Source organism: Oncorhynchus mykiss, chromosome 14, assembly GCF_057628025.1.
Source record: "Oncorhynchus mykiss isolate SJ-2025 chromosome 14, ASM5762802v1, whole genome shotgun sequence".
Classification (NCBI taxonomy): Eukaryota; Metazoa; Chordata; class Actinopteri; order Salmoniformes; family Salmonidae; genus Oncorhynchus; species Oncorhynchus mykiss.
In genome coordinates this window covers 27,756,753-27,771,243 of record NC_143035.1, presented here as the reverse complement: position 1 = coordinate 27,771,243, position 14,491 = coordinate 27,756,753, and the positions used below count along the sequence as shown (strand labels likewise).

Here is a 14,491-nt window from a genome sequence, read left to right as displayed (position 1 = left end):
CATTTCCTCAGTGAAAACAATGTACTGAGCAAATGTCAAATAGTTTTTGAAACAAATTACCATAGGACAGACCATGTTTACACCCTCTATACCCTAATTGACAAAAAACAAAGGCAAAGTCTTCTGTTGATTTCAAAAAAGCTTTTGACTAAATTTGCCATGGGGGTCTGCTATACAAATTGATGGTGTTACTTACAACAAGTAAGTGGTTAAAATTTGCAAAAAAAAAACACATTTCTTTCCACAGAGCCAGGGGGTGAGACAGGGATGGAGCTTGAGCCCCACCCTCTTGAACATAGTGTCTTCGGAAAGTATTCAGACCCCTTGACTTTTTCCACATTTTGTTACATTACAGCCTTATTCTAAAATGGATTTAAAAAATGTAATCCCTCAGCAATCTACAGACAATACCTCATAATGACTTGTTGTATTCTGCGCATTTGACAAATACATATTATTATTATTATTATTTTCTTTTTTTAAACAGGTTTTTAGAAATGTTTGAACTTTTTTTTGATTGAATTCCTTATTTCCATAAGTATTCAGACCCTTTGCCAGACGGACGCCACTCCTCAGTAAAAGGCACAAAGGCACACAGCCCGCTTGTTTTTTTTCCAAAAAGACTCTGACCATGAGAAACAAGATTCTCTGGTCTGATGAAACCAAGATTGAACTCTTCAGCCTGAATGCCAAGCGTCACGTCTGAAGGAAACCTGGCACCATCCCTACAGTGAAGTATGGTGGTGGCAGTATCATGCTGTGGGGATGTTTTTCAGCAGCAGGGATTGGGAGACTAGTCAGGATCGAGGCAAAGATGAACAGAGCAAGGTACAGAGCAATCCTTGATGAAAACCTGCTACAGAGTGCTCACGACCACAGACTGGGGTGAAGGTTCACCTTCCAACAGGACAATGACCCTAAGCACACAGCCAAGACAACACAGGAATCAAGTATCTGAATGTCCTTGAGTGGCCCAGCCAAAGCCCGGACTTGAACCCGATTGAACATCTCTGGAGTGACCTGAAAATAGCTGTGCAGCAACGCTCCCAATCCAACCTGACAGAGCTTGAGAGGATCTGCAGAGCAGAGTGGGAGAAACTCCCCAAATACAGGTGCGCAAGCTTGTAGTATCATACCCAAGGAGACTCAATACTGTAATCGCTGCCAAAGGTGCTTCAACACAGTCCTGAGTAAAGGGTCTGAATACTTATTAAGTGTGATATATCATTTTTTATTATTATTGTTAATAAATTAGCAAACATTTTTGAAAACCTTTTTCTCTTTGTCATTTTGGGTATTGTGTGTAGATTGATGAGGATTTCTATTTATTTTACCCATTAGAATAAGGCTGTAATGTAACAATGTGGGAAAAATCAAGGGGTCTGAATACTTTCCAAATGCACTGTATTAGAGGTCGACCGATTATGATTTTTCAACGCCGATACCGATTATTGGAGGACCAAAAAAGCCGATATCGATTAATCGGCCTATTTAAAAAAAAAAAATATAATAATAATTGATTTTGTAATAATGACAATTACAACAATACTGAATGAACACTTATTAATATAATACATCAATAAAATCAATTTAGCCTCAAATAAATAATGAAACATGTTCAATTTGGTTTAAATAATGCAAAAACAAGGTGTTGGAGAAGAACGTAAAAGTGCAATATGTGCCATGTAAGAAAGCTAACGTTTAAGTTCCTTGCTCAGAACATGAGAACGTATGAAAGCTGCTGGTTCCTTTTAACATGAGTCTTCAATATTCCCAGGTAAGAAGTTTTAGGTTGTATTTATTATAGGAATTATAGGACTATTTCCCTCTTTACCATTTGTATTTCATTAACCTTTGACTATTGGATGTTCTTATATGCACTTTATTGCCAGTGTAACAGTATAGCTTCCGTCCCTCTAGTTAGCGTGCGCTAACTAGCTAGCCATTTCACTTCGGTTACACCAGCCTCATCTCGGGAGTTGATAGGCTTGAAGTCATAAACAGCGCAATGCTTGATGCACAACGAAGAGCTGCTGGCAAAACGCACGAAAGTGCTGTTTGAATGAATGTTTACGCGCCTGCTTCTGCCTACCCCTGCTCAGTCAGATACTTGTATGCTCAGTCAGATTATATGCAACGCAGGACACGATAGATAATATCTAGTAATATCATCAACCATGTGTAGTTAACTAGTGATTATGATTGATTTGTTATAAGATAAATTTAATGCTACTTAGAAACTTACCTTGGCTTACTGCATTCGCATAACAGGCAGTCTCCTTGTGGAGTGCAACGAGAGAGAGGCAGGTCGTTATTGCGTTTGTCTAGTTAATTGTAAAGTTGCAAGATTGGGTCCCCCGAGCTGACAAGGTGAAAATCTGTCGTTCTGCCCCAGAACAAGGCAGTTAACCCACCGTTCCTAGGCCGTCATTGAAAATAAGAATGTGTTCTTAACTGACTTGCCTAGTTAAATAAAGATATATTAAAAAAAAAATCAACCATAAAAAAAAAAAGATCAGCAAATCGGCGCCCAAAAATACAGATTTCCGATTGTTGTGAAAACTTCAAATAGGCCCTAATTAATCGGCCATTCCGATTAATCGGTTGACCTCTACACTGTATGTTTCCCATGCCAAAAAAAAAACATTTAATTGAATTGACACAGACTGAGACAGGGGTGAGAGGGAGGGAGATGGGGTGAGAGACAGAGAGACAGAGAAATGGAGTCAATGAGTGTGCATGCGTTCAAGTTTTCATGAGTGTGTTTGCATGTGAGGTGGTCTTTGTTCTCATCAACTGTACTTCGTTACCTGACCTGTGGTGTGTATTTCAGGAGCTGCTCTTTGCCAGAGGAAGCCGAGCAGAGTGAAGCAGAGTTAACGCCAAGCTACCTGAAGAAGACCTACAAGAAGTAAATATTCCACCACCCGCCCCTACTCTCTCCTTTACCCTACTCTTTCCTTCACCCTACTCTCATGTCCATCCTAACCTACTCTCTCCTTCACCCTACTCTCATGTCCACCCTAACCTACTCTCTCCTTCACCCTACTCTTTCCTTCACCCTACTCTCATGTCCACCCTAACCTACTCTTTCCTTCACCCTACTCTCATGTCCACCCTAACCTACTCTCTCCTTCACCCTACTCTCATGTCCACCCTAACCTACTCTCTCCTTCACCCTACTCTTTCCTTCACCCTACTCTCATGTCCACCCTAACCTACTCTCTCCTTCACCCTACTCTCATGTCCACCCTACCCTACTCTCTCCTTCACCCTACTCTCATGTCCACCCGCCCCTACTCTCTCCTTCACCCTACTCTCATGTCTAACCTACTCTCCTTCACCCTACTCAAGTCCACCCGTCCCTACTCTCTCCTTCACCCTACTCTCATGTCCACCCGCCCCGACTCCCTCCTTCACCCTACTCTCATGTCTAACCTACTCTCTCCTTCACCCTACTCTCTCCTTCACCCTACTCTCATGTCCACCCGCCCCTACTCTCTCCTCTACCCTACCTTACTCTCACCTCTACTCTTTCCTCTACTCTCATTTTAATGTTTGGTTTGTTAAATGTGATACGCGGTGTGTAACGTCCATTTTTATAGTTTACTCTGCTACTTTAGTCATCCCTCTCCCTCCCTCTCTTCATGCCGCTTTCCACACAGACCTAGTGCCTCCCCCTGTCACTCAAGGAGCGCATTTGTTGTTGCTTGACCACGAGACATTTTCGTTCAGTCTGCATGGTCAATACAGCACATGCAACAATGTTGATGACAACGATGTTGTTTCCACTTTGATCTTAATAGAAATCCACAAGCGTTCTATAATACAATATTAGTTTGTGTTTCTTACATCTGCAAACAGGTAGTTTGTATTTTCTTAACAAGTTAAGCTGAATTGTGTTCGCCACTAATGCTAATCTTCTAGTTAGCTGGCTAGCTAACTAGCAAATAAAAGTTCTGAGTCAGAGCAAACGTAGCTAGCTAATACAGCCTGATACCAGTACTGGTGGAGGCTTAAATCAGCATGTTGTTTGTGCAAAAGTATCTTCTAAATCAAAGAGGAATAGGCGAAGCATGAATATGTTGGCTATATGAAAAAAGATTTAAGGTAGCCAAAGATTATAGGGTCCCCTAGGAAACACTGAACATCACCTTGGTTCCTACCCTGTCACAATAACTCGTCCATGCCATTTTCATTCGTAGTCATGTCAAACTACACTGGATTCAAAGTGCCCACTATTATTTATATTCGAACTATAGAATTATAAAAATCATTCTATTTCCATGATTCCAAAAGTTCACCCAAGTGTTTTGATCTAAATTGCAATTGCAACATTTGGTTAAAAATAAGGCCTAGTATTTTTGCCCATATCGTGGCAGTGTGGAAATTATCCCAAATGAGTGCAGGAAATGCTGAAATTGATGGAAATGCAGGAAATAATAACAATTAGGTTGATGTTGAATTGAACAGTATAAACCAATCAGAAAGGAGAAAGACCCATTGAAATAATTCTGAATATATGTGTTGCCACCCTAGGGTCACGCACTACTCATAAAGCAAATGTAGAACTTTTATTAATCAAAACATAAAATACCGTCATACTTTGGCCTTATTTTGGCCATTATCGCCCAGCCCCACCCTACTCTCTTTTCCACCTTACTCTCTCTTCCACCCTACTCTCTTTTCCACCCTCTCTCTTTCCACCCTCCTCTCTCTTTCCACCCTCCTCTCTCTTTCCACCCTCCTCTCTCTTTCCACCCTCCTCTCTCTTTCCACCCTCCTCTTCACTCCATCCTTCAACTCCAGATGCACAGCCAGTTAACGTCTGCACTGACACTTTGTTTGATGTATGGGTGTGCTTGTGTGTGTGGCTAGTGGCTACGCATGTGTGCATTCAATGTCATGTATTTGCACTCTGTGTGCATGTCAGTTTGTGGTTTGCCGTCTGAGTTTTACATTGTTATTCTCAGCATAAGTGTGAGAGATCCGGTGTGGTCAAAACCACAGTGTCAGAGCAGACCTGACTTCCTCCTTCAGTTGAATTTTTTCCTTATATTTATAACAGACTTTAGGCCTACTCTACTATGCTTATCTATACTGTACTCAGCCCTGTAGATTGGTTGTTCCATTCACTTCTGTTTCCACTCTGTGTCTAAAAAGGGACCAAGGCCTGGTCAGAAAACGAGGCCGTCCGCGGAAGCACCATGTCCTCCCCCAAGGCCTGTCTGAACCGGTCCTCCTCCGCCCCCTACCCCCTGATACACCCCTCCCTCTATCTGAGCCGGTCCTCCTCCGCCCCCTACCCCCTGATGCCCCCCTTTCTCTGCTCACAGAGGAGACTGAGGACAGTGAGCTGAATAAGACAGTGGATACACTGGTGGCCACTTTGGAGGATGAGGAGGACAACATGGCACAGTCCATGTCTGGGTCAGACACATGCGCACCCACACGCGCATGCAAACGCACATACAGGTAACTGCCAAAATAATGGAAATACCAAAATAAAGTGTCTTAATAGGGTGTTGGACCACCACAAGCCAGAACACCTTCAATGCACCGTGGCATAGATTCTACTAGTATCTGGAACTCTATTGGAGGGATGTGATGTCATTCTTCCACAAGAAGTTCCATTATTTGGTGTTTGGTTGATGGTGGTGAAAAACATCTCAGTCGCTACTGTCATGTATTGTCATGTTGTGTCCTGTTCCTGTTTCTCTTCACCCTGTCTCCCTCTGCTGGTCGTACTAGGTTACCGTTTCTGTCCCTCTTTCCCCCAGCTGTTCCTTGTCTTCTCTGACTACCTCATTCACCCCTTTTCCCACTTGTTCCCTTTTTCCCTCTGATTAGGTCCCTATATCTCTCTCTGTTTCTGCTCCTGTCTTTGTCGGATTCTTGTTTGTTGTGTTTCATGCCTGAACCAGACTATCGTCATGTTTGCTGTAACCTTGTCCTGTCCTGTCGGAATCTGCCGGTCCATCTGAGCCTACCTATGTTTGGTTATTAAAGAAGCTCTGTTTAAGTTCATTCGCTTTTGGGTCCTCATTCACGCACCGTAACAGAAGAATCCGACCAAGAATGGACCCAGCGACTTCGGATCCTCTCTACTCAGCCGTCGAGATCCAGGGAGCGATGCTAGGCAGACACGAGCAGGAATTGTCTGCTGCTCGACATGCCGTTGAGACCCTGGCCACCCAAGTCTCCAACCTCACAGAACAGGTTCACCATCTCCGCCTCGATCCACCGGCCACTTCCAGGGCTTTCGAATCTCCGGAGCCCAGAATCAATAACCCGCCGTGTTACTCTGGGGAGCCCACTGAATGCCGCTCGTTCCTCACCCAGTGTGATATTGTGTTTTCTCTCCAGCCCAACACTTACTCCAGGAGCACTGCTCGTGTCGCCTACGTCATATCTCTCCTTATTGGACGGGCTCGTGAGTGGGGCACGGCAATCTGGGAGGCAAGGGCTGAGTGTACTAACCAGTATCAGGACTTTAAGGAGGAGATGATACGGGTTTTTGATCGATCTGTTTTTGGGGAGGAGGCTTCCAGGGTCCTGTCTTCCCTATGTCAAGGTAATCGATCCATAACAGACTACTCTATTGAGTTTCGCACTCTTGCTGCCTCCAGTGGCTGGAACGAGCCGGCTTTGCTCGCTCGTTTTCTGGAGGGTCTCCGCGCAGAGGTAAAGGATGAGATTCTCTCCCGGGAGGTTCCTTCCAGCGTGGATTCCTTGATTGAACTCGCTATTCGCATTGAGCGACGGGTTGATCTTCGTCACCGAGCTCGTGGAAAGGAGCTCGCGTTCTCCGTTGCCCCCCTCTCCGCATCACTACCATCTTCCTCTGCCGGCTCGGGTGCTGAGCCTATGCAGCTGGGAGGTATCCGCATCTCGACTAAGGAGAGGGAACGGAGAATCACCAACCGCCTCTGTCTCTATTGCGGTTCTGCTGGTCATTTTGTCACTTCATGTCCAGTAAAAGCCAGAGCTCATCAGTAAGCGGAGGGCTACTGGTGAGCGCTACTACTCCTGTCTCTCCTTCAAGATCCTGCACTACCTTGTCGGTCCATCTACGCTGGACCGGTTCGTCAGCTTCCTGCAGTGCCTTAATAGACTCTGGGGCGGAGGGCTGTTTTATGGACGAGACCTGGGCTCGGGAACATAACATTCCTCTCAGACAGTTAAGGGAGCCCACGGCCTTGTTCGCCCTGGATGGTAGTCCTCTCCCCAGGATTCAGCGTGAGACGCTACCTTTAACCCTGACTGTTTCTGGTAATCATAGCGAAACCATTTCTTTTTTAATTTTTCGTTCACCTTTTACACCTGTTGTTTTGGGCCATCCCTGGCTAGTTTGTCATAATCCTTCCATTAATTGGTCTAGTAATTCTATCCTCTCCTGGAACGTCTCTTGTCATGTGAAATGTTTAATGTCTGCTATCCCTCCTGTTTCCTCTGTCTCTTCTTCACAGGAGGAGCCTGGTGATTTGACAGGGGTGCCGGAGGAATATCACGATCTGCGCACGGTGTTCAGTCGGTCCAGGGCCACCTCTCTTCCTCCACACCGGTCGTATGATTGTAGTATTGATCTCCTTCCGGGAACCACTCCCCCCCGGGGTAGACTATACTCTCTGTCGGCTCCCGAACGTAAGGCTCTCGAAGATTATTTGTCTGTAGCTCTTGACGCCGGTACCATAGTCCCCTCCTCCTCTCCCGCCGGAGCGGGGTTTTTTTTTGTCAAGAAGAAGGACGGGTCTCTGCGCCCCTGCATAGATTATCGAGGGCTGAATGACATAACAGTGAAGAATCGTTATCCGCTCCCTCTTATGTCTTCAGCCTTCGAGATCCTGCAGGGAGCCAGGTTTTTCACTAAGTTGGACCTTCGTAACGCTTACCATCTCGTGCGCATCAGGGAGGGGGACGAGTGGAAGACGGCGTTTAACACTCCGTTAGGGCACTTTGAATACCGGGTTCTTCCTTTCGGCCTCGCTAACGCTCCAGCTGTCTTTCAGGCATTAGTCAATGATGTCCTGAGAGACATGCTGAACATCTTTGTTTTCGTTTACCTTGACGATATCCTGATTTTTTCACCGTCACTCCAGATTCATGTTCAGCACGTTCGACGTGTCCTCCAGCGCCTTTTAGAGAATTGTCTTTTTGTGAAGGCTGAGAAGTGCACTTTTCATGCCTCCTCCGTCACATTTCTCGGTTCTGTTATTTCCGCTGAAGGCATTAAGATGGATCCCGCTAAGGTCCAAGCTGTCATTGATTGGCCCGTCCCTAAGTCACGCGTCGAGCTGCAGCGCTTTCTCGGCTTCGCGAACTTCTATCGTCGTTTCATCCGTAATTTCGGTCAGGTGGCAGCTCCTCTCACAGCCCTTACTTCTGTCAAGACGTGCTTTAAGTGGTCCGTTTCCGCCCAGGGAGCTTTTGATCTCCTAAAGAATCGTTTTACATCCGCTCCTATCCTTGTTACACCTGACGTCTCTAGACAGTTCGTTGTCGAGGTTGACGCGTCAGAGGTGGGCGTGGGAGCCATTCTTTCTCAGCGCTCCCTCTCTGACGACAAGGTCCACCCATGCGCGTATTTTTCTCATCGCCTGTCGCCGTCGGAACGTAACTATGATGTGGGAAACCGCGAACTGCTCGCCATCCGGTTAGCCCTAGGCGAATGGCGACAGTGGTTGGAGGGGGCGACCGTTCCTTTTGTCGTTTGGACTGACCATAGGAACCTTGAGTACATCCGTTCTGCCAAACGACTTAATGCGCGTCAGGCGCGTTGGGCGCTGTTTTTCGCTCGTTTCGAGTTCGTGATTTCTTATCGTCCGGGCTCTAAGAACACCAAGCCTGATGCTTTATCTCGTCTCTTCAGTTCTTCAGTAGCCTCCACTGACCCCGAGGGGATTCTCCCTGAGGGGCGTGTTGTCGGGTTGACTGTCTGGGGAATTGAGAGGCAGGTAAAGCAAGCGCTCACTCACACTCCGTCGCCGCGCGCTTGTCCTAGGAACCTTCTTTTCGTTCCCGTTCCTACTCGTCTGGCCGTTCTTCAGTGGGCTCACTCTGCCAAGTTAGCCGGCCACCCTGGCGTTCGGGGTACGCTTGCTTCCATTCGCCAGCGTTTTTGGTGGCCCACCCGGGAGCATGACACGCGTCGTTTCGTGGCTGCTTGTTCGGTCTGCGCGCAGACTAAGTCCGGTAACTCCCCTCCTGCCGGCCGTCTCAGGCCGCTTCCCATTCCCTCTCGACCGTGGTCTCACATCGCCTTAGATTTTGTCACCGGACTGCCTTCGTCAGCGGGGAAGACTGTTATTCTTACGGTTGTCGATAGGTTCTCTAAGGCGGCTCATTTCATTCCCCTTGCTAAGCTTCCTTCTGCTAAAGAGACGGCACAAATCATCATCGAGAATGTTTTCAGAATTCATGGCCTTCCGTCAGACGTCGTTTCGGACAGAGGTCCGCAATTCACGTCTCAATTTTGGAGGGAGTTTTGCCGTTTGATTGGGGCTTCCGTCAGTCTCTCTTCCGGCTTTCACCCCCAGTCTAACGGTCAAGCAGAACGGGCCAATCAGACTATTGGTCGCATCTTACGCAGTCTTTCTTTTCGCAACCTTGCGTCTTGGTCAGAACAGCTCCCCTGGGCAGAATACGCCCACAACTCGCTTCCTTCGTCTGCGACCGGGCTATCTCCTTTTCAGAGTAGCCTCGGGTACCAGCCTCCGCTGTTCTCATCTCAGTTCGCCGAGTCCAGCGTCCCCTCCGCTCAGGCTTTTGTCCAACGTTGCGAGCGCACCTGGAAGAGGGTCAGGTCTGCACTTTGCCGTTATAGGACGCAGACTGTGAGGGCTGCTAATAAGCGTAGAACTAAGAGTCCTAGATATTGTCGCGGTCAGAGAGTTTGGCTCTCCACTCAGAACCTTCCCCTTAAGACGGCTTCTCGCAAGTTGACCCCGCGGTTCATTGGTCCGTTCCGTATTTCTCGGGTCATTAATCCTGTCGCAGTTCGACTTCTTCTTCCGCGATACCTTCGTCGCGTCCACCCGGTCTTCCATGTCTCCTGTATCAAGCCCGTTCTTCGCGCCCCCGCTCGTCTTCCCTCCCCCCCCCCCCCCCCATCCTTGTCGAGGGCGCACCCATCTACAGGGTCCGTAGGATTTTGGACATGCGTCCTCGGGGCCGTGGTCACCAGTACCTCGTAGATTGGGAGGGGTACGGTCCTGAGGAGAGGAGTTGGGTTCCCTCTCGGGACGTGCTGGACCGTGCGCTGATCGAGGATTTCCTCCGTTGCCGCCAGGTTTCCTCCTCGAGTGCGCCAGGAGGCGCTCGGTGAGTGGGGGGGTACTGTCATGTATTGTCATGTTGTGTCCTGTTCCTGTTTCTCTTCACCCTGTCTCCCTCTGCTGGTCGTACTAGGTTACCGTTTCTGTCCCTCTTTCCCCCAGCTGTTCCTTGTCTTCTCTGACTACCTCATTCACCCCTTTTCCCACCTGTTCCCTTTTTCCCTCTGATTAGGTCCCTATATCTCTCTCTGTTTCTGCTCCTGTCTTTGTCGGATTCTTGTTTGTTGTGTTTCATGCCTGAACCAGACTATCGTCATGTTTGCTGTAACCTTGTCCTGTCCTGTCGGAATCTGCCGGTCCATCTGAGCCTACCTATGTTTGGTTATTAAAGAAGCTCTGTTTAAGTTCATTCGCTTTTGGGTCCTCATTCACGCACCGTAACAGCTACTCCAGAATCTTCCATATGTGTTCATTTGGGTTGAGATCTGGTGACTGAAAAACACACACACTTCCTTTAAACGGCCTATGCTCCGTTGAGACTCCTCTTTCAAAGTCACTGAGATCTCTTCTAGCCGTGGTAGTCAACATAATGGGCAACTGGGCATTTTTATACATGACCCTAAGCATGATGGGATGTTAATTGCTTAATTAACACAGGAAACATACATTTGTGGAAGCACTTGCTTTCAATATAAATTGTATCACTAATTTATTGAAGTGTCTCCTTTATTTTGGCAGTTACCTGTACAAATACATACACACACACACACACACATACACAACAAATATAGATAGATACAAACACACACTCAGTCTCTCTTTCTCTCAGCAGAAACAAGCGTAAGTCAATATGGCCGCCCAGGGACATGGACAAGAGACCGCAACCATGGGCGGAGCCACACCCATTCGCTGACGAGGTCCAAGAGGTGCAAAAGCCTGGGAAAGACGTCAATGAACCACAGACACTGACTGGGCAGACAGAGAAGACCAAGGGGGAGAAGGCACTACTGGGGGCCACCAGAGTAGGCCCTTCCCAGCCCAGCTCCAGCCTTGCCTGGCCTCCCTCCCTCCCCTCAGCCCAGACGGTGGTGGTGTCCCCCCTAAGTCGTCCGGAGGGCCCCTGGCCACGGGCTCTGACCCTTGAGGGGGCTGGGTCAGACAGGGGAGCCCTGGTCCAGAGACTGGCTGGACTGGAGAAGGAGGCTCAGAGGCTGAGGAGGATACTGGGGTCCACTGCACTCCCAGCGACGCCAGACAACGTGGTGATGACAGAGGCTCCCTCTGGGGATAAGGCAGCTGCTGGGGTGGGGGTGGAGACACCGGTGGCCATGGTAACCAAACTGGACCAAATGGAGGTAAGTAGGTTTAACTGTGAATTTCCTAAAGGTCTGATTGTTTTACAAGATTAGGGAAATCAAAAGACGTACTCTCCCCATTAGGATACATGAAGAACATTATAAAAATTGTTATTTCCAAGCCTTCTTATTGGTTTAAACTTGTATTCTAGCTGTACATTTTTCTGAATTTAAACTTTTATAGAGAACTCTATCCCATTCCCTCTCGTTTCTCTACAGTGTGAGAGCTCCGCGTCCCCCAGTGGCCCTGGGGTTCCAGGGCTGGTTGTGGATGGCATCCAGCCCCAGAGAGAACAGCCTGAGCTGGGCAGACTGAGGAGGGAGAAGGCTGACCCCCAGAGCAGGCTGAGACAGACTGACAGCCCAGTAACCAGGGACCAGAGCTCCCGGTGTGTTTACCCACATAGAGACAGAAACACACACAGAAAGACAGAAATACACACACAATCCATCGGCTCTCTAGCTTTGTATTCTCTTTAACTTTCTACTCTCTGTATTCCCCAGCATTGTGCTGGAGAATCTCCACAAAATCCGAGGGAACGTGGTGGCTCTGCTGTCAGCCATCCTGCCCCACCTGGACCTGCAGGGCATCAGCCTGGACACGCCAGACGTAGACAGCATCCTGCAGCAGATCATAGATGCCAACTCACTGTCTCCACTCTAGAACCCACTCTCAGTGCTCTAGAACCCACTCTCAGTGCTCTAGAACCCACTCTCAGTGCTCTAGAACCCACTCTCAGTGCTCTAGAAACTCACTCTCTGACCTCTAGAATCTCACTCTCTGACCTCTAGAATCTCACTCTCTGACCTCTAGAATCTCACTCTCTGACCTCTAGAAACTCACTCTCTGACCGCTAGAAACTCACTCTGCATTAGTACTTATTCTCACCAGTCTACAGTTGTGGCCAAAAGTTGAGAATGACACACATATTTATTTTCACAAAGTCTGCTGCATCAGTTTGTATGATGGCAATTTGCATATACTCCAGAATGTTATGAAGAGTGATCAGATGAATTGCAATTAATTGCAAAGTCTTTCTTTGACATGCAAATGAACTGAATCCCCCCCCAAAACATTTCCACTGCATTTCAGCCCTGCCAGAAAAGGACCAGCTGACATCATGTCAGTGACTCTCTTGTTAACACAGGTGTGAGTTGTTCTTCCTCTGTCAACCATGGTAACCTGCAAGGAAACACATGCCGTCATAATTTCTTTGCACAAAAAGGGCTTCACAGGCAAGGATATTGCTGCCAGTAAGATTGCACCTAAATCAACCATTTATCTGATCATCAAGAACTTCAAGGAGAGCGGTTCAATTGTTGTGAAGGGCGCCCAAGAAAGTCCAGCAAGCACCAGGTCCGTCTCCTAAAGTTGATTCAGCTGCGGGATCGGGGCACCACCAGGACAGAGCTTGCTCAGGAATGGCAGCAGGCAGGTGTGAGTGCATCTGTACGCACAGTGAGGCAAAGACTTTTGGAGGATGGCCTGGTATCAAGAAGGGCAGCAAAGAAGCCACTTCTCTTCAGGAAAAACATCAGGGACAGACTGATATTCTGCAAAAGGTACAGGGATTTGACTGCTGAAGACTGGGGTAAAGTCATTTTCTCTGATGAATCCCTTTTCCGATTGTTTGGGGCATCCAGAAAAAAAGCTTGTCTGGAGAAGACAAGGTGAGCGCTACCATCAGTCCTGTGTCATGCCAACAATAAAGCATCCTGAGACATTCATGTGTGGGGTTGCATCTCAGCCAAGTGTTACCACAATTTTGCCTAAGAACACAGCCATGAATAAAGAATGGTACCAACACACCCCCCGAGAGCAACTTCTCCCAACCATCCAAGAACAGTTTGGTGATGAACAATGCCTTTTCCAGCATGATGGAGCACCTTGCCATAAGGCAAAAGTGATAACTAAGTGGCTCGGGGAGCAAAACATAGATATTTTTGGTCCGTGGCCAGGAAACTCCCCAGAACTTAATCCCATTGAGAACTTGTGGTCAATCCTCAAGAGGCGGGTGATTATGCATTGATTATGCAAGAATGGGCTGCCATCAGTCAGGATGTGGCCCAGAAGTTAATTGACAGCATGCCAGGGCAGATTGCAGAGGTCTTGAAAAAGAAGGGTCAACACTGCAAATATTGACTCTTTGCATCAAATTCATGTAATTGTCAATAAAAGTATTTGACACTTATGAGACTTACGTTTGTAATTATACTTCAGTATTCCATAGTAACATCTGACAAAAATATCTAAAGACACTGAGGCAGCAGACTTTGAATTAATATTTGTAATTCTCAAAACTTTTGGCCACGGACTGTACTGTAGGGAACATGTTGTTTCTTTGCTCATACCAACCTGGAACCCCTGTCTATGGTGCAATGTCCACAGCACATTATCCACACACTGACTTACATTGTAACGGATGACCCTCCAATAGCCCTACTGACTGTCACATTGTAAATACTTTATCTCCAATTGACCCTGCCACAGTTCAGATGTGTTATACTGTACTCACTGAGTGTAAGATGTTGTTGAAAAGTTGTAATACTGTCCTCCGATCAGCTTGCTATGCTGTAAGTTTTACCTTCACCATATGGGAAGGATCCATATTGGTAACCAGCGGTCTCTGCTTCAATTATCCTTGTGTCATTCAGAGACCATGGCTTGTGTGAGAGAAGCATGTTACTGTTTGTGTTTCATCATTGATGTTGTTTTTAATACGTTTAATTATTTTGTCATTTTAATATCTGAATGTGCCATGAAAAATTCAAAATACTGTAAGCCTGAACTTAACCAGCCCTGTCGTTACAATGGTTACTGTTTCTTTGCTTGGATATCTTGTTTAAAGAAAATCAATCAGA

General features: G+C 47.0%; 1 protein-coding gene across 3 annotated transcripts in view; it reads left to right on the top strand.

Annotated features, from left to right (window-relative positions):
- The window catches only part of LOC110489034 (MORC family CW-type zinc finger protein 3), a 25,783-nt gene extending 11,292 nt beyond the window's left edge, over window positions 1-14,491 (top strand). Inside the window, exons 12-16 of one of the 3 annotated variants that reach the window (XM_090198675.1) lie at window positions 2,834-2,911; window positions 5,164-5,475; window positions 11,107-11,629; window positions 11,849-12,018; window positions 12,134-14,491. In XM_090198675.1, coding sequence (XP_090054801.1) covers window positions 2,834-2,911; window positions 5,164-5,475; window positions 11,107-11,629; window positions 11,849-12,018; window positions 12,134-12,293 — 1,243 coding nt within the window. In that variant the 3' untranslated portion in view covers window positions 12,294-14,491. Of the gene's footprint in view, window positions 1-247; window positions 1,113-2,833; window positions 2,912-5,163; window positions 5,476-11,103; window positions 11,630-11,848; window positions 12,019-12,133 lie in introns of those variants that run through there. The other 2 variants (XM_090198674.1, XM_090198676.1) reach the window with 2 other exon arrangements.